The 20482-nt window shown below is 41.2% G+C and overlaps 1 protein-coding gene across 2 annotated transcripts; it reads right to left on the bottom strand.

Moving 5' to 3' along the window:
- Positions 1-1540: 1540 nt before the first annotated feature.
- On the bottom strand, positions 1541-20415 carry adrb3a (adrenoceptor beta 3a). Of its 2 annotated transcripts, XM_076271099.1 has the most exons (3): positions 19956-20415; positions 18321-19854; positions 1541-3079 (listed from the first exon to the last, which is right to left on the bottom strand). In XM_076271099.1, the coding sequence occupies exons 2-3, from the start codon at positions 19655-19657 to the stop codon at positions 3052-3054; spliced, it is 1365 nt and encodes a 454-aa protein (XP_076127214.1). In that variant the 5' UTR covers positions 19658-19854; positions 19956-20415; the 3' UTR covers positions 1541-3051. The 2 variants fall into 2 exon arrangements, with proteins under 2 accessions (XP_076127214.1, XP_076127213.1); XM_076271098.1 differs by having other exon boundaries at positions 18321-20415.
- Between the last annotated feature and the right edge of the window lie 67 nt (positions 20416-20482).

The raw sequence follows: 20482 nt of genomic DNA, 5'->3' as shown, positions 1-20482 counted from the left end.
TAGGTGGCCGGAGACAGTTTTCTGTGAATATCTCGAGAACCGTAGGGCCTAGGAGGTCCACCTTTTTTATGTATGTTGGTCTTAAGGGGGCATGTCAACCCATTCCATTACCACTAATTTCATGTATAGCGCCACCTAGTTAAAAATTAAAAAGCAAAAAATTAGGTGTTTTCATCACAATATCTCTGGCTGACAAGGTCAAAACTGCACGAAATTAAAAGTGTAGGATCATTATGACACCCTCCAAATGCATGCCAAGTTTTGTGTACTTTCGTTCATGGGGGGCCTTACAATAAAATAATTTATGTGTCCATTTAGTGACGTACACCAACAAGGATTCCCGGGACACTGAAAGACCGGGGTACACAAAACTTGGTGGGCATGTACCCCCACATGGATAGCATGGAACCGTCATTTTTCGTTTTGATCTGTAGCCCCCCCGCTGGACTGGACCCCCCGAAAGGAGGGTAGGGCAGACACAGTTCTCTGTGAATATCTTGAGAACTGTAGGGCCTAGGATGACAATTTTTTTCCGTATGTTTGCCTCCAGGGGTCATGTTAACCCATTTCATGTGCACACATGTGCACAAACAGATATACACACACACACACATACATTCACAGTAATCATACGTATGACACATACTCACACAGTAGACATATGTACGCTTGCATGCACAGGCACACACACAAGCACGCACACACACACACACACACACACACACACACACACACACACACCCACACACATAACATAAACATAACACAAACAATCAAGAATTTCTCAGAATTATGAACAGGCAAGATGGAGGTGGGGTTGTATAAAATGAATTTTACATGTGAAATCTATGAACTAATCATGTTTTGGTACTTGTTGTCTAGCAGATACCAGTGAGAATTGAGTGTGGATAATGCAATTTAGTGAGACAGTTAGAATCATATAGGCCTTTCAGCGTGATTTCTTTTTGTGGAAAAAATGTGCTTGTCTGGGCGGCGGTCATATTTTGTACCGCTCTGCGGTACATCTAGTTCAGTCATCAGTTGAAGCACTACGCAATCTGGAAAGTAGCCTACACATGCATGCACGCTCACACACACAAACACACATATACCGGTAGGCTACTGTCCCTCCTCCCACCCACACACCCACACACACACACACACACACACACACACACATACACACAAACTCAGTCTAAACACAGCACTACCCTTGTGCTAATGAAATATTTCTGTCTTAAAAATCCTGTTTCTGGAAATCTTGTGTACTAGTTTGAATTTACATTTATTATAGGTTATAAACCTAAATGGCAGTGATTTCAGGGAAGGAAAATGCTAGGGATATATGTGTGCTTCTGACATTTTTATAACTGGATAATAATTTTGGCTTCAGAAACAAAAGTGACACATTTGCTCCAGCCATTCACTCAACTCTAATCAGCTTAACTCTTCAGACAGGTAGACTAGCTAGACCACCCACTCCCACGCCCCCCAGCCTGAGTACTAGTGTCAACCTCAAAGCATTTACATGACACATGAGTATTCACCATGAAGACATTTTTAATAATAAAAAAACAAGAAACAAAAACAAGAAAAATTGTGCGTGACATTTCTCTACATCATTATATACAGATCAGGGAGGGAATGCTCAAAAATGGTGAGGAACGAAGGATGATGATACAAGATATTATGCTCACAAGCTTTGAGTAGGTTGTAAAAGGACAAAGAAAGGTATTTGTAGCAGCAACATAAATGGATCATCTCAAAAGATGAAGATAAGAAGTAGAAGATCTGATCTGATCTCTGCACACCCTGAAACATGAATCTGGAATATTGTTGTTCAGCTCCTGATCTATTCTTGAAAGAATCAGTCCAAAGAATATCAGGAATATTTTCACATGTAAGTACTGTAAATCAAAAAGTTTGGACATTTTCCAAGTGCTTCAAATGTGTATAGATATTATGACTGTTACTGGTTTGCAGTGAAGTATTTGGAAATGTTTTGGCAGTGTCCGGGACAGGCATAAACTGCCTTTACACTGAACTTAAAATTATTTAGATGGTAATTCACATTATATTTTTTTTTACTCACAGAGACATTCAAGATGTCAATAAATGAGGTTACTTTAAAGCATGTCAGTCTTGTGAAGATTTTGGCTAATGTCAGACAGTTCTCTCCCAGTTCTCTACTGCATGTGTCTCACACTTACTATGAGATCGTATGGGATTTGGGCAGTTTATACAGAAAGCAGTGCTGCAGGATTTAGCTTATACTTTAGAGAAAGTAAAGTGTGCTACAAGCTGGACTGACGGCACAAAAAAAAAGAACTATTCCTGCAGCATTCTTTAAAATTTACATCCACAGATTGGGAAATTATATAATAAATAAAACAAAATAACTTAACACAACAACAGAAAATACAAAAATCTAATTTGAACTTCTACCATTTTTTTCATATACACTGTACCAGATGTGTTTAAATGTATTTAAATATCCACATTGAATTGTTGCTGTGAATTTCTTATGGTATACAGGCATCCATTTATGTGTTTTGAAAGAATACATCCTAACATACAGTTGTGTTTGGGGATGGAATGATGGGCTCTTGGCTAGGGATGGGGATGACTTCAGTGGCCCAGATATTCCAAGGATGTCATGACTGGTCAGTTCACTCTGTCGCTGCCTAGTGCAGAATGTTCATCTATGCCTGACGTCCATATGAGCGCCAAGCAGTGGAGACCACAACTCCAGTTCAACTGGTCTGATCCGAGTTACCTGTGGAACCTGCTCCCCTGACTGTGATGGCCCAAGAGCATCTGACCTCTTGTTGTTGTTGTTGTTGTTGTTGTTTTAATTTTGCCTCCTGATTGCTCAGGTAACACAAGTTTTGGTTGTATATTTTGTCCAGTCTGGGACTGGTGTTTCCGAGACGCCTTTATGATCAGTCTCTGGTCCGATCCCTTCAGCCCTCTCTGGTGCTGTGTGCTCCTGACATCCTCTGAAGACACTAGAGCTTTCATTTGTCAGAGTGTGGGTGTCACCGTTGTCTCTCATCCATCTTTCTCCTGTAGAGTGAAACTGGAAACACAGAAAGAAAAAAAAACATTTTACTCAGCAATATCATTTGAATTAACTCATACCATATTTTAATAACTACTTTAAAACTGATTGGGCTATGGAAGCAACTATTGGTTAATATAATTTATTATATACTTAATAGAATGGATTAATAATAATAATTAATTAATATTAATAATTAATAATTAATATCAAAACATGATGATGCATTGGAAAACACAAATGTTGAAGTGCATTTACTATTAACGGTTGATTTTCACAGCCTAATCAGTTCTACAATAATCTGATTATTCTTTGACCTTATTATGACCACCGCGCAGCGAAGCGGCGGTCATATAGGTTTAGTCAGAATTATTATTTTTTTCTTTTTTTCTTTTTTTTTTTTTTTTCTTTTTCGCATGCCGAAATTTCCGTCAATGAGTCCCGGGACACTGAAAGACCGGGGTACACGAAACTTGGTGGGCATGTAACCCCACATGGATAGCATGGAACCATCGTTTTTCGTTTTGATCTGTAGCCCCCCCGCTGGACTGGACCCCCCGAAAGGAGGGTAGGGCAGACACAGTTTTCTGTGAATATCTCGAGAACTGTAGGGTTTAGGAAGACCATGTTTTTTTTGTATGTTGATCTCAAGGGGCCATGTCAACCCATTACATAACCACTCATTTCATGTATAGCGCCACCTAGTTAAACACAAAAAAGTAAAAATTAGGTGTTGTAATCGCAGGTATCTGTGACCTAACATAGTCAAAACTGCACGAAATTGGAAGTGTAGGATCATTATGACACCCTCTGTATGCACACCAAGTTTTGTGGAATTCCGTTCATGGGGGGCCACACAATAAATTAATTTATGTTACTATACACCAACTGGCCTGTAGGTGGATAGCATGGAACCGTCATTTTTCGTTTTGATCTGTAGCCTGGACTGGACCCCCCGAAAGGAGGGTAGGGCAGACACAGTTCTCTGTGAATATCTTGAGAACTGTAGGGCCTAGGATGACCATTTTTTTCCGTATGTTTGCCTCCAGGGGTCATGTTAACCCATTTCATGTGCACATATGTGCACAAACAGATACACACACCCACACACACATACATTCACAGTAATCATACGTATGACACATACTCACACAGTAGACATATGTACGCTTGCATGCACAGGCACATACGCAGGCACACACACAAGCACGCACACACACACACACACACACACACACACTCACACACACACACACCCACACACATAACATAAACATAACACAAACAATCAAGAATTTCTCAGAATTATGAACAGGCAAGATGGAGGTGGGGTTGTATAAAATTAATTTTACATGTGAAATCTATGAACTAATCATGTTTTGGTACTTGTTGTCTAGCAGATACCAGTGAGAATTGAGTGTGGATAATGCAATTTAGTGAGACAGTTAGAATCATATAGGCCTTTCAGCGTGATTTCTTTTTGTGGAAAAAATGTGCTGGACTGGGCGGCAGTCATATTTTGTACCGCTCTGCGGTACATCTAGTTTTACAAGGTATAGGTCTTTGTTTTGAATAAATTATTTGTGAACCTGATGATTGCCATGGTGTATTGTGAGACGGGATTTGTCGGCCGTGAAATGTATTTAATGTTTATCACAAGAAATATATTTAAGTATTATATTTAAGATAAACTCTTTAGGGACTAGAACAGCTAATTCACTAATGGAAAGCTAGCTTGCCTGTCTACTTTCTTAAAGAAAATACTTCCTTGTAACTACAGAGAGAAGGAAAGAGCCCTGATTTGATGGAAAAAGTGTCTTCAGCAGGGTATAACAATGGAATGTGCACTACTGGGATCCAACCATCCTGACAGGTCAGCTTTGTCTCACAGAATTAAATGACCAGCACAGACACAAAGACGCATGCACACACACACACACACATACACACACAAGGAACTCTTCATTTCTAATACAGTCCCTCTATCTGTGTTTCCTTATGATCTCTTTATCTGTCTGTCTTCCCTCACATGGCTTGTCAATGATGTTTGGAATCAAACATATGGTCTTGTAATGAAAACATTCCATTACTAAGGCCAACTGCTTCATTAGGGGGGCATTTTTTTAGCTCTACTTGGCAGACACAGCAAATATCTCAATCTGCTTCTCCAGGGTTTCTACACTGTGTGGGGGCATACAACACATCTGCAACATTTGTTGGGGTTACTTACAATGGATACATATACCAAATGCAGATATGTATTCCCTATGCCACTCCATGCCCATGTCATGATTGTCCTATTGTGGGAGATAACCTTAACAAATCCATGTAGGTGTGTTTTGCCGTGCTGACGTATTTGTCTTCAAGATGGATTCATGTTCATTGTCCAGACCTTAAAGGCAGTCGGGAAGTGAACTGACTGCTGCACTGGTTATGCTTCCGAGAACATTTTCAATCTCTTTGTTCTCTCTCTCTTACCCAAAATGCCTAAGATTCTGATCCTATCAACTGTACTGTACATGTCTCTACAGGAACATATAAACAATGCAGACCATTTAAAGTGCTATCTGAGGGAAAAGGAAAAAGCAAAAATGGGAAAACAGACTGCAGTAAGTGGCCCTACCCTGTTGCTTTGCTCGACAGTGACTCCGATAAATTATCCAAAGAGCGGAGAGTCAGCCTGGTCAAGACCTGCCAGCCGCTCTGCCTCTACCTTAGCAGTGATTGAGGAGGGCAATCACACCGAACAAAATAATCCATTTCATCATTCCATTCCATAATCTATGCACTGTTTATTTGAATCATTATGAGGGAGGGATAGATTTCATTTCATCATAAGCGATCATGTGGATACTGCACATCCACCTTTTAAACTGGAAAGCAAAGTGATGTTCAAACTTGGCCTCTCTCTGAAAGTTGGCTTCCCAACTTTATTGTGCCAGTGCAGTAGTCAGTGGGACACTTGCTGGGCTTTTGTGTATTCAGGTACATTTTTTACTTTTTTTTATTGAATGTTTACAGAGGGCTTGTCTCTCAGGGGAGTCTGACATTGCGGTCAGCACTGTGGGTCTGCCTGTCTACAGATATTCTGGCATCAGATTTATTTAGCAGTAAATTCCAAGGGGATGTCAGACATGAAACAGAACGGGTTTAATGATTGATGAGCTTAAAATGTTTTAATCAAGGCGTCATTTTTGCCACTGAGCCTTATAACCACCTGGCATATATATAACATTTCTCCACATTAAGGATCTGCTAATGCAACTAGATCTTGATCTTACAGTTTCTTTTTGTGGTAGTATAGCAAACCATATTTCTTCCCTTGCTCACTTGGAAATTCATGAACGAAGATATTTTGATTCCATGAACGAACAAGTTTCCCAGCTTGTTTACATTAAATTTCTTCCTTGTGTAGATGTAAGATGCTACCTATGCAAAATCAGCCAAGCAACCTTCTTTAAGTATTTGATCTTGTGGTTGAGGTGCAACAGTGTATCGGAAATTTCTGTCTCACCTAGCCATATGCACCAAAAAAGACGCCCAGGTTATCTCCACTTGGCCTTTGTTAACTTTGATCTGCTCTACTTGGCGCCACAAATACACTGCAATCAGGCATCATTCACTGGTGTTTACAGGGCCAGTTTCTATTTAGTCCCCACTACATTGTGTCAGGCCACACCTGCACTTACATTATAACCATTTAAGGACTAAATATGTCCTGAGACAAGTTATGTCAAAACACATTAGACACAATGCCCTCATCAGACACGATGCCCTCATAACAACCAAATCCAGGCCAGGAATATAATGCATGTTTGTCTTTCAACTTGATTTAAATTAAAATGGACTTACTTGTAAAGTTTACATCATCAGTGTTCTTTTTTAGCAATTATATTATTTTCTCTCCCCCTGATTTGAACTAAGGGGGATTGTCACAACAAATCAACCTTGCTTACAAGCTTTAGCCAAAAAATTTAGCCACATGATAACATTTCCATATTCCAATTCTCCAATGAGGGATTTGGTCAAAATTTGCTTAGAGCCTCTACTTTTAGACATACAATCATTGTATTTTGGTCTCCCTAGGCCTTAATATCTAATCTGCCAGTAAAAACTAAACTCCAGTGAGCAGGGATCCCCTTGCCCAGCCATGCTTGCCTGTTTTCAGTGTGGTTAATATTGACCATGTCATGGTCTGGTGCTAATGCTATGCACACTAATGCAAAACCCCTCTCAGCCTTACAGCAGCACTGCACAATTTAATAATGCAAATACATAATACCTAAAAACACATATTCCAGGACCACACCTCTTCCAACAGTTGCTTGGAAACTCCCCTTAAATCATGGGAGTACACATGTCAGCTCTGTGTGTTTTCCCCAAACGTATACATTGCTGAGGTGATTTAGTGGTCCAAGCTTACAATGTAATTCATGTGTTTACTTTTTCCTTTTTTAGGTGTAAAATCCAAAACCTATTTTTGACACACAATGGTTGCCACAAGAAATATGATTTTAAAAAAGTGAGCATGTGAAAGAGCTATTATAGGACACGGTAATATAATTATTAAAACAGAACCTAAGAAAAACGTTATGGAATTAGTTATTTGCATTGCATCACTTCCCGAACTATGGAAGCCCGTTTCCGCCACTTGAAAAAAAAACCTGCCAGATACTAAGTAAAAATTATGAGATTTAAAGTCATAATTATGAGGTTTTAAATCAAAATTATGAGATTTAAAGTCATAATTATGAGATTTAAAGTCGTAATTATGAGATATAAACTCGTAATTATGAGATTTAAAGTCATAATTATGAGATTTAAAGTCGTAATTATGAGATATAAAGTCATAATTATGAGATTTAAAGTCATAATTTGAGATTTAAAGTCATAATTATGAGATTTAAAGTCGTAATTATGATTTAAAATTGAGATTATTAACCCAGGAAGTAAACCCAAAAGGTCATGAGCTGTTGCTGTTCTGCTCAGTTTAGCTAGTTGACGGACTCTGGTTGTAGCAGTTTGCACACAGCCTAATAGTTTATTTCAGCAATGTCTTTAGAGGTATAATCAACAGGCACTCCTTCGTAATGACTTTAAATCTCAAAATTGTAACTTTATTTCTCATAATTAAGAGATATAAAGTCGCAATTTCTAGATTATTAACCCAGGAAGTACGCTAAAGGTCATGCTGTGTCAGACTCAGAAAAGGAACGCTAGACATGTCAGTATAAGAGTCAGAGCAAGCAATGCCATGCTAGGCCTACGTGCTGTAGCCTAAACTAGATAAATGAACTTGCTCACATTCTAAATGATTGTCTTTCTAGCGATCCTTTTCTGCACCATGGGCGGCAACTTTCCTCATTTTCCCATAATGAACTGGCTCCATGGGGCTGGATAGCTTTTGCAGTTCTAATGTCGATACTGCTACTCGGTTGCATGTTGCTTTGAAGTCACTCATAGCACAACACATTATTATTATATGCATGTGATCAAAATGGGTTATGGATGCTTCAAAGAATAATTATTCTGAATTGGATACAACATATTTGATAATCAGATAGACCAAACAGCCAGTTCGTTCAAATAGGCTGATGTCTGATAGGCTCTAGCTACATTTCTAACGAGCAGGTGACCAGCATGGAAAAGCTGGATGAAGATGCCTCTGTCGAGTGTCAACCGTAGCCTACAGAAGCAAAGCCTAAAAGAAACCACCTGTGGTGGTGATGTCCATAAAGCGAAGGAGTGCCTGTTGATTATACCACTAAAGACATTGCTGAAATAAACTATTAAGCTACAGTAGCCTAACAGTTTTATGTCTAAACTACAAATACCTAAACAGTGCAGAACAGCAACCTTGACTTCCTGGGTTAATAATTACAAAATTTCGACTTTATATCTCTTAATTATGACTTTAAATCTCATAATTATGACTTTAAATCTCATAATTACGACTTTATTTCTCATTATTATGACTTTAAATCTCATAATTATGACTTTAAATCTCATAATTACGACTTTATATCTCATTATTATGACTTTATATCTCATAATTATGACTTTTAATCTCAAAATTTTGACTTTGTATCTCATAATTATGACTTAAAATCTCATAATTATGACTTTAAATCTCAAAATTATGACTTTAAATCTCATAATTATGAGTTTATATCTCATAATTACGACTTTAAATCTCAAAATTATGACTTTATATCTCATAATTATGACTTTAAATCTAATAATTACGAGTTTATATCTCATAATTACAACTTTAAATCTCATAATTATGACTTTAAATCTCATAATTATGACTTTAAATCTCATAATTTTGACTTAGTATCTGGCAGTTTTTTTTTTCAAGTGGCGGAAACGGGCTTCCATACCGAACAGTTGTATGCAGGTTATTAAGATTAATTGCAGGATTATGTTGGCTGGTTTTCTTTGTCTAAGTTGTTTCTGTTTACTTCTTTGGCATGTTTGCTTGATTCTTTCTCTTATGAATGTAAATTTCTATAATAGAAACCCAACTTTACTTTAATTGTTTTTGTTAGACACTCTATATGATGCTTTAAGAACAAACTTTCTTCTAAGAAGAAACCAAGATATTTGTAGACTGATACTCATTTAATTTCCCCCCCCCATAGTGTAACAATCTAACAAGCACAGTCTGTGTTCCTTAATTTAGAGAAGCACATAATTTTTGTCAGAGTTTAGTACAATATATATATGTTGCTAAATTTCAACTGGTCACTTATAAGCCCTTCTAAAACCTTGGCTAAAACAGATAGCTTAGATATTGGCCTATAATGATTTGCCATAGGCCTATGATTTCAGGACATGTAATTCCCAAGTATTTAACGTTACTGTTTTCAAGGGCAATCTATACATTTCCCCTCCCTGTCCCTCCAAAAGCCTTTTTCATGCATGAATACCTGCCAAACCCAACACATGATATGATTGGCACTGAAACAGTACAGTCCACAGTAGCACACTCTTCAAATTAATGTGTTGTCCCTATCTGGATACAGAGGTGTGTTAAAAAACAACAGAAGTTGTGTTGTTTTCAACACATTCGTTTTAAGAGTGCAGTACAGTCCACTTCACAGGTGAGAGAACATGCCTCATTTTGTCTGCATCTTTCTGCAAATCACCAGTAATGAGGATAGCACTGGCATGGCGGGGGACAGCCCGGGGCTACCCACATTTCAGCTGGCTAGAGGCACCAACAGACCTCGTGTCTAACTGATCTTGTTCAGTGCTTGCGGTCGTGTGTCGGTTGCGGTTATGTGCTGTGTCACTTCAATTCCATTAGCGGACTGAATGACCACAGTGATGTCTGAGCCAACAGTCAGTGGGAAAAGGAACTTCATGTGATTTTGTATATTACCAAAGTCCTGTGTTCTGTGTCAACAACACCAGTGAAGGAATAACACTCTCTCACATCCTGGTGTTAATAAAGTTTAACATAGGTGCCATGATAAAACATTAGTGATAAAACATATTTAGAAACTTGTTTGTGCCTCTGTTTACTCTCTGACTTTTCTATCAGATAATGTAGTAAGCAGTGTGCAATCTGCCCAAGTTAAAGACATTTTGTCATATTTATAGTCTATTAGGTGAAATCAAGCATGTCAAGATAATGCTTTACAAAATGTAGAGCATACAGAGGATCTAAATTCAAGCATAGCAAGAAATCCAAATGTGGTTGATTCTGGGCAGACAGAATTGAAATGCATGGTGCCATGCAGACCATATGTAAAGCATTTGTCCTCTATGACAATTTTGCTAAAGACAAATGTTCTCTATCTCTCTCTCTCTCTCCCATACACACACACACACACACACACACACACACACACACACACACACACAGACACACACACACACACACACACACACCCACGCACACACACACACACACTACTTTGGATCTGATGCCTTCACTAATGTGCAGGCCAGGTTATAGATAACCTCTGCCCCTGATCCGGTGTGGGAGAATTTAATGTGGGACACTGCTTGGCTAATCCTGCTCCCAGGGAAACATGATTTCACCCGCTCCCTAGAGTGCAATTGAGGGGTGTGCCTCCGTGCTGTTCCCGACCCGGTGGCAGCCTGCCTCAAACGAAACAGAAAACAGAAAACAACCATGCCACTACATGCATTCCAGCCACACACCAAGTGTTACACAAGCAATGAGAAGTGAAGTGCAAAGGATACATGTGCTGGTCAGTGAATGGGACTAAATTGTGATGGCCGGTCAACACACTGGCCAGAGTATGTTCAGTACAGTGTGTAGGCTAAGGTGTTTACTGTTTTCCTTTTTATATGGTTGATATATCATTGTATGAGGGTTCACTAGCTGAAAAAGAACCATGTGAGGGCGATTACAGCACTATTGCTATCTACACCCAAGTGCATGGGACTTGAATTCACGAAGCAGCTGTTGTCTCCTTGGACTTTTAAATAAACCCATGATGCTTTGCATGAGAAAGCCCCCTAGCCTCAAATACACTGATTGTATTTCAGTTTTATCACCCTCTTCACAAAACATTCTTCTATGACTTACAATGCACAATGTCAACATAGATCAAATTAGACAATGCTAATTGGCCCTCCCCTCCCACTACTGAAATCGTATTTTCTGTGATGGAATAAGCTTAAAGGGACACCAGGCAAGCCTGATGCTTTGTCTCTACGAATCTCCCCCTTGCTCGGTCTGAAGCTCTTTTCCTTTTCTCTGCATCTTCCGTCAAGGGTTTTCACTGCTTCTTGCCGGCTCTGCCATTATACACACGTTTGCAACAATCTCTAGCGTTTCGTTAGCCTGCCTCTGTGCTGTAAACTGATCCTGCTTCGGTCGGTGGGTAGGATACACCGTTCTTCCTACAGGCAGTAGGGGCGGGCGAGAGAGCCTTCATTCGCCCCGTAATGAATCATTTAACCATATACGACTTTCGAAGATGATTAATTAAAACCAAAACATTGCCTGGTGTCCCTTTAACTTGTATATTTGGTTGCTCCTCATGACTCATGACCCATCCATTAACACTGAGCATATATTTGGTAATTGATAACTCTGCGTCAAGTGCTCACTGCTCATCCTCACCCTTCTTTAGAATACTGCTACAAACTAAACAATTATTTTTTTAAACAAAACATTTGCTTTTTAGAAACCCATATTTTTCAACAGAAACAGTTGTTATGTTCCAGAGACAAACAGTGGCAACACAGAATAATGTGGGGGGAGGTAAAAAAACACTCCTCCCTTACATATCCCACTTTCCTCTAAGTGCATACGTGACAGAAGCAGCAGGCTACAGCCCATGTTGATGTGGGTGTCAGTCGCATACCGAGATTCTTCTCACAGAAAATAAATCTTCTCTGTCTCCTGCAACATGTTCCCTTTGAATTGCCCCTCTTTGACTCCTTGTCATCTCAAGCAAAACAAAACAAAAATGATTCGCTCAAGTTCACCCTTGCAAAAACTTTACAACTTTAACCTGTTGAGGAGTACGGTCACAAATGTTATTAGACTGTTCGCAAACCGAGAGTTCTGCATTATGGTGCGACCCTCAGAGATTTATGCATGCCTTATTATTCTCCAGCTGTTTTACAGACCTCTCAATCATTACGCAGCGAGATGGGGTCTGTGAACGCAGCACGGCTCCAAAACAAACGACCCGCTGGCCCCAATTCTCAACAGAGCTCCTATTTTCACTTAACCTACCCGACTTGCTATCTGTCTCAACCAGGGAAACAGTTGTTTATCATCTGAACCGCTCTCCCTCTGACCTCATCGTTTGATCCCCCCATTAGATTCCATTGATTGTTCCCTCGGCCTTAGTCACAAAGTAAGACGATGAGTACAGTGAGTGGCCATTTTGTGTCAGGAATGTACTGATAGTGTTTGCATATCTCCTTTTTTCCCATTACCTTCCTCTGGACTAGAGACGTGTCATTATCTTATTTGTCCCAGACAAGTTAGGACAAAAGTATCTAAACTGCTGAAGAAACACCATTAATCAAAATACATCTGTATCAATTGCCAATATACATAATGGACAACCAGCGGAAAAAAAAAAATGCTTTCAACACCATTCCCACAATCGTCCATGCAAGCAAGATTCTCAAAAAAGCTAAAAAAAAACAGTCTCCCAAAATTGAATTAAAATGCGGAATTATTATTTCAAATGTAGCAAAATACAAGTTTATAAAATCAAGAACATCTACTTATTCAATATGAACTGATTACTCCTGCTCATTGGCTTACTCTTTGGCTCTCTTTCTAATAGAACAGACTTAGCTGCTCCACAGCCAGAGTGACCAGGAGGGGTGCAACCACTTGTCCACTGACTTAGGTTTATAATATAAAGCACATGCTGCCTCGTCCCTGCCTAACAAACAGGGAGGGTGGTCTGCCCAAGCCCCCCTACACGACCCACCCCAAGCCTTGCCTCCAGCTGCTAACGTCTCTTTATATCCACCTCCAGCTGTCTACCACGGTCCAGTGTATGGAGTGCGTGCTCCCTGCCTGTCCTCGTCGCATCCTTTCCCCAAGTAAATTATGGGTGTCGAGAGGGTTGTGTTCCTTTAAAGGAAGACTGAAATGTTTCAAGCCACATTGATCTAGTTATCAAGAGCACACTGATGTGGTGGTCAAGCAGAGAGCTATTTCAAGATGGGAACAATAACAGTACAGGGAGAAAACACGGAGAGAGAGAGAGAGAGAACGACTGAGAGAGACAGAGAGAAAGAGAAAGGGGAAAAGAGAGAGGAGGAGAAGGTAAAGACCTGCATCAAATTATCCCGTTGGCTTATAGCACACAAGTTGCCAATTTCTGACCACAATCCTATAGCTGTTCTAGAGAGCCTATATGTGGAGACCGATGATCAGTTTCCATATTGAGTTAATATCCTGGAATGAGGATTACCTCATTGCTTACTCTCTCGGTCCTCACAGCCACTCTGCTGTGCCCTGCACACCCACTCCAGCCTTCTCACACACACACACACTCCTGCCCGCTCTGCTCTCCTCTTCGCTCCCCTTCCCCAGCCACACCATGCCGTCACAACGTGAGGTGCTGTTTAATGTGGATCATGTGGGCAAACGTGCCCAGCCTCAGAGGCATACCTGAACCAAATACACACACCCTGCACTCCCCCACTGTGGCCTGTTTGGATAACTGCACATGCAATTCAAAGATATGTTAAGATGGACATTAAGAAGTACACAGCTGGCTAATTTACGCATACATTTTTTTTATACAATTCAATTTTACACTTTGAGATTGTCCATAGACCTTATCAAGTAGATATCTGCAAATCTGCAGGTATTAAATCAACAGGCATTTTATCACTGCAGAAGAGACAGCAGTAATGGAAAAGATGTGTACTGTAAGTGGATCAAAACAAATGGAAGAGAAATATACCTCTCACAGAAAAATTTTGTATTTAATGTTGGTTCATTTAGATGCTGGTATTCCAGTATACAATGAGTAAAACCTGCACTAAAGAGTGCCCAAAATTATTAAATCTCTTACAGTTTACTTTCTAATGGACCATGTCAAAATACATGCCTGCGTCATTACATAGTCACTTTTGCTTGTAATAATGTCTTTTTGAATTTCCTCTAGAGGGTCTTTTCTTTTTGTAATTGTAGCATTATTATAATTTTCTCACAAGAGTTTGATGTGCCCATTTAATGAACTATTTCTGTTCTGTTTCTGAGAGGTAAAAAGCATTTGTTGATTTAGGTCAATCATCAAAAGTGAAACGTCTGGATTTTTCTCACTGTAAACAGTCTTTGTAGTATGCAAATGAGCATGAGGAATGTGCCTTTGTAAAGAATCCATCTGACCCTGAACCTCCACTGAAGGAGTAACCTAACGATGCCCTATTTTTCTGTATGTCTCGCTTTGGATAAAAACGTCTGCTAAACATCAGTCAACTTTAACTTTAATGCAAGGTAACCACTCTACATATTTCATATTTGTACTGCACCTACCTGTACTTATTCAGTATATACATGAGCATTCGACAAACATATGTTTAGTGTACAATTATTACAAAATAAGTAACCTCCTGGACTACCTCCCTGTATCAATAATGGTGGTTAGTTTCAATGCTACTGAGGGCAAGTATTCATTTGCTTAGTGAATGATTCAGCAAATCCTGGCAGAAAAATCTAATTTGCCCTCTGAGTAATCCCTTAATTCTTTAGTACAATACCAGCTCTGCTTGCATTGTACTCCAAGACAACCTCTGGGAACCTGCTAAAGTAGCTCCATATCAATCAATCAATCAATCAATCAATCAATCAATCAACCAATCAATATCACTTTCCTTTGGCAGCATTTTAATGAGGGCGCAAATGCTCACAGCTCCAGAATCGGATCCAGGCCACGTGCGATCACAAGCGTCACATTCTGGACAACGAGCACACAAACAAGTTTTACTGTGTGGTTGGTGTAAGCAGCCATTTTTCATGCTCTCGTGATAGCCGCTCTTCTCTGTTTTGGTGGTAAACAGGCTCTCATGGTAAGCGGAAGTCTTGCGCCGTGGTGATAAAGGCTTTATCAGCTGCGGTGGGTGTTAAGCAAGGCAGCCGAGGGCCCCTCCAACACACACAAACCCTGTTTGCCTCCCACCACAGTTACTAAGCCATGGCCACAAACAGCCCATTCATTTCTGCTGGGGAAAGGGGCTTCACCACAACACAAGGGGTCAAGCCCTTGCTAAATTCGGTCTGAAAGAGAACATTTCTTTTATCTGTGAAGGTGCTTAGCTGGTACAACGGCAGTGGCAAAAGTCTAAGTATTATCTTAATAAAATATGACACGCATCCCACAATGCATCACTCATTACACTTCACATACAGTAACCAAACCATCTTTATCTGCTCTGTAAACCCAATATAAGTCAAATAACCAGAGGGACAGTGCAGTTACCATGTCTATTATTGTCTTGCTGCTGTGCCATAAAAAGTGCTACTTTTCTGGACCCAATAGACTGTATAATTCGTACTTTACACAAATAAATAGCAACGGTGACCTCTTCAATTTCCTGTCACCTCTTGGGACCTCAAACAGCCTACTCCAGCCTGCGGCTTGCAGAGGAGGAAATGACCCTTGCCTTGCATTACCACATAATTTAGGATTATTATTACCTTAAAAACAAACATCTGTTTTCTATATATATATATGACAGTGGATTCAGCCCTATGCAGGTAACATATTACAGAGAAAAGAGTTATTGGATAATCTTTGAGGTTTGAAATGAATTATTTTGCAATTTGTGGATCTGAAAGAGCGGAAATTGGTGGAGCTGTTTGCTGATGAGGTCCAAAAGAGATATTATGACATCATTTGAACGACCCTGTGCAATAAAATGTGATTGTGCACATGAGAAAGACATGGTTGGATGCAATATGTTGCATAGTGGTCATTTCTCTTGGCCTTACAAAAATCTCTAAATTCTGTAACAATTATATGCCATGCATTAAGCAATCTGTCAGTCCAGAATGACATTGCAAAGAGAGAATGGTTTAAATCCCTACTCAGTTCACACATGCTGTTAAAATACAGAGGACAGACGTAAGGTTTTCCACACAGACTACATTTGTGTGTGTGTGTGTGTGTGTGTGTGTGTGTGTGTGTGTGTGTGTGTGTGAGCATTGTTTCCATTAGATCAAGGGCAGTAGGCAGTACCTCACAGAGAATGTCCCTAGGGTTAGGCCATAGTGCATGCGCTGCACACACACACACACACACACACACACACACACACACACACACACACACACACACACACACACAACTTTTTCAAGAATGTAGAGGCTAAAAGTCTTTTTCCAGGACATAGACTTTGTTTTGATCCATATTTTAGCCAGCTGTTCATCTTAGTAGTACTACTACACCACACAGTCACTCAGACTGTAGACAGAAAATGCACATCTTGACAAGGCCTCTACGGAATTAAAGGGTATCCGACCATATAGTTGAGTATTCCAGTGGTGATTAAAAATACTTCCCTTTAAGTCTCGTCTGGTATTTTGTGCAGGACTGCTTAGTTTTTTGCCAACCAACATTTTTCTCTCACCATTTCTAGTGGGGAAAGAATGATCATTACTTGGCGTTATTGCATCTGCCTATGTATATTTGGTCTAAAACACAGCTCCCATTTATGTACAGTAATAAGGGGCTCGCTGCGGTATATTTTGACTTCTGGTTTGCTTAACCTTTACCAGCACTCCTCATTGTGTGTGTACAGTGGGGCATCTCAGCAGTCAAGCTACATTTACTCTCTGAATGGATTTTACAGGTCACAGTGTAATGGTTAATTAATACTCAGAATCACAGTAATGCACTAGGCCTGATTCAGATAATTACTTGTTCTCCAGATTTGTGTATTGTCTTTGCTTTCAATAAGCTCAAAAATGAAGCAAGTTTTGAGTCATATTTTTTTTTATCTCAGCTTGTGAGCAGTCATTTTTATTTTGGTAATCTTCACGAATAATGTGTTCTGAGGTTTTTATAAGTGAATTAAAAAAAATGGCGCCATTACCAAGCCAGTTATTTTGCTGAGATTTATTCTGCGTGCATGGCTGTTATCAACAATATCAATTGAGAGGGTAGATTTAGGGCTTCAGATACAACAACGAAATGTCGGCTTCACACATTTTCAGTTGGGTGTCTGAGACTTAGCAATAAGTCAATATGTTTGAAAGTCTATGCACCATCTAACACACATGAGGGAGTATAAAGAGAAAGCTAGACCTTGAGTAATCTGAGCCATGTTTCACATGTTAAACTGCATATGTCATCCTCTATTTGAAAAGGCTCCGGAGAGAACGACAAATGTGTAACGTGGAGTGGCGGTTGTGCTTTTGCTCCAGTTATATGGGCATATACGGCAAAAAATGGGCACTGCATGGGAAACATTACCTGTTAAGTGCATTGCGCGGTTCCCACAGACATGCTCTACAGAGACCACTCTGTCTGTGCAACTGAGCGGAAAGCCCAAGATGAAGTCACTGAATAGGATGTTGTGCATCCTATAACCATCCTGTGTCCTGCACACAGGCTGCCACTGTGTATTATTTTGCCTTCGCTTAAATGAAAAATTATTTGCCTTCATGGCCAGCTGAGTTTCTAATGTAGCCATATGAAGGCCCTCAAAATAACTTCAGAGATATGAAGTGAGTCAACGTTAGATGAGTGAGGAGGGAACTTGAGAAGTAACATTTTGAAAATGGACTTACAATTCAGTCTCCGGCTCGGAGAATTCGCTGAAGTGCGTGCTTCCGTTGGAGTGCGGTGGTCCCGGCGAAAGCTCTTCGCTCCGGTAGCTGCTCTGGCTGCTATGAAGGCTCTCATTAACCTCGATGCCCTGGCACTCGGGCCCCGGCGCCGCCACCGAGGGCGCCTTCTGGAACGAGCCGGCCATGCCGGCCTCGGCCGAACCCAGGAAGCACGGGCAGCGAGTCCTCAGCTCCTTGTACAGGGAGTTCATGCTGGGCGTGGGCAGCCATGGGCAGCCCAAGAGGTTCTTGAAGGCGGTGCGGAACTCCGGGCTCCGGCAGTAGATGATGGGGTTGAGTCCCGAGTTGATGTAACCCAGCCAGTTCAGTAGGCGGAAGACCCACTTGGTGGGCACGTTCCGGTCAAACACGTTGTTGATGATGTTGGCCACGAAGAAGGGCAGCCAGCAGAGGGTGAACGTGCCCATGATGATGCCCAGCGTCTTCAAGGCCTTGTGTTCCTTGACCACGGTCAGCCGCGACGGCCGCCGCCGCGAGCTCTTCCGTTTGGGGTTAGAGCTGCCACCACCGTTCCCACCACCAGCGCCGCTGCACCCTCCTCCTCCCGGTAAGTTGTTGTTTCCATGGAGATTGGGCTGCTGCTGCTGGGTCATCCACTCGTTCTGGAAGCGCTGGCGGCTCTTGTCGATGAGCTGCACCTGGCGCGTGGCGATGAGGAAGACGCGGGCGTACACGAAGATCATGATGAGCAGCGGGATGTAGAAGGACACCACGGACGAGCTGATGGCGTAGGGCATGTTGGTGACAAAGTCGCAGCATTTGGGGTCGTCGTAGCACTGCTTGGCTTCTTCGTCACCCACCGCGCGCCAGTACTGGTTCATGATGGGCACGAAGGAGATGAGCGCCGACAGCACCCACACCAAGCACACGATCAGCCGAGCCCGCCACTTATTCAACAGGACCTTGTGGCGCAGCGGGTGCGTGATGGCGATGTAACGGTCCACGGCGATCACGCACAACGTCTCGATGCTGGCTGTCACGCATAGCACGTCCACCGATGTCCACAGCTCGCAGGCCGTATTACTGTTGGGCTGCCACTCCCCCGTCACCACGATGGTGGCCCCTAGAGGCACCACCAGCACCCCCATGATGAGGTCAGCACAGGCCAGAGACATGATGAAGATATTGGTCATTGTCTGGAGCTGGGAGGTGCGTGCAATGGCAATGATGACCAGCAGGTTGCCCAGTACAATGATCATGATGATGAACACCATGAGCACCAAAAGCCAGGGGCCGGAAGCCTCCTGATAGGGACTCGTAGCGTTGGTTCCATTCATATTGTTCAGAGGCGACGCCGCTGACCCAATTCGAATAATATGCAGTATAAGAGTAGCCTTTCACAACTGACGTGTTTACAAAACCCTAAAGAGAAGAAAAGCAACATTCCTTGTATTCATCTTTGTGAACATGGACTTTAGCTCTCTATAACTCTGACATGTTCCAAAAATCGATTCCCACGTCTGCTCCTCAGAGGCTGTAAGAAGATGTTAAAAATATGTTGTTATTAAAGAAGCTGATAGTAAAAGAACTCTAACTCCGATCAGTGCCTCAATACCTAAAAAAATTTGTTTTTACCTTTCCATCAATGATCCGAGGGTCAATGAAGACCAAGAAAAGAGTTCTTCTTCTGTTTTCAAAAGCAACATGTTTTCCATATCATATCTTGAACTTAAAATGTCCACCCAGATGGTAGAAAAACATTGCAAAAATCCTTTTTTGGAGGCTCAGTCCAGTCAAATGTTTCCAGTTCTCTTTGCATCTCAGTGAAAGGCATAGAAATCAGAAGTCTATCCTGTCATTGCAGTCCTGATGTGGAAAGTTGGGTGAAATGCGCAAGGGTCTGTAATCCACGCGTGGCTGCTGCCTCTGCCAGTGACAGAGAGCTTGAAGCGGTGACGGAGGAGAGAACCTGGGAGGGTTTGGAGTCAGTGCAGCCTTCTTCTCTAACTGTCTCCCTTCCTCTCTCCCTCACTCCCTCCCTCCCTCGCTATCTTTCTCTCTCTCTCTCTCTCTCTCTCTCTCTCTGTGTTTCTCTCCCTCTCTCACACACACACACACATACAGAGTGAAAGGCGTGTTTAGCCTGGACTCTGACTTTAATC

The sequence above is a fragment of the Alosa pseudoharengus genome, unplaced genomic scaffold, assembly GCF_046254945.1.
Source record: "Alosa pseudoharengus isolate Yale_2024_CS ecotype anadromous, Long Island Sound unplaced genomic scaffold, YU_APseudo_1.1 YU_APseudo_1.1_scf_6, whole genome shotgun sequence".
NCBI classification, from domain to species: domain Eukaryota; kingdom Metazoa; phylum Chordata; class Actinopteri; order Clupeiformes; family Clupeidae; genus Alosa; species Alosa pseudoharengus.
The sequence above is the reverse complement of the archived record's forward strand: the minus strand, read 5'-3'. Positions and strand labels throughout refer to the sequence as shown.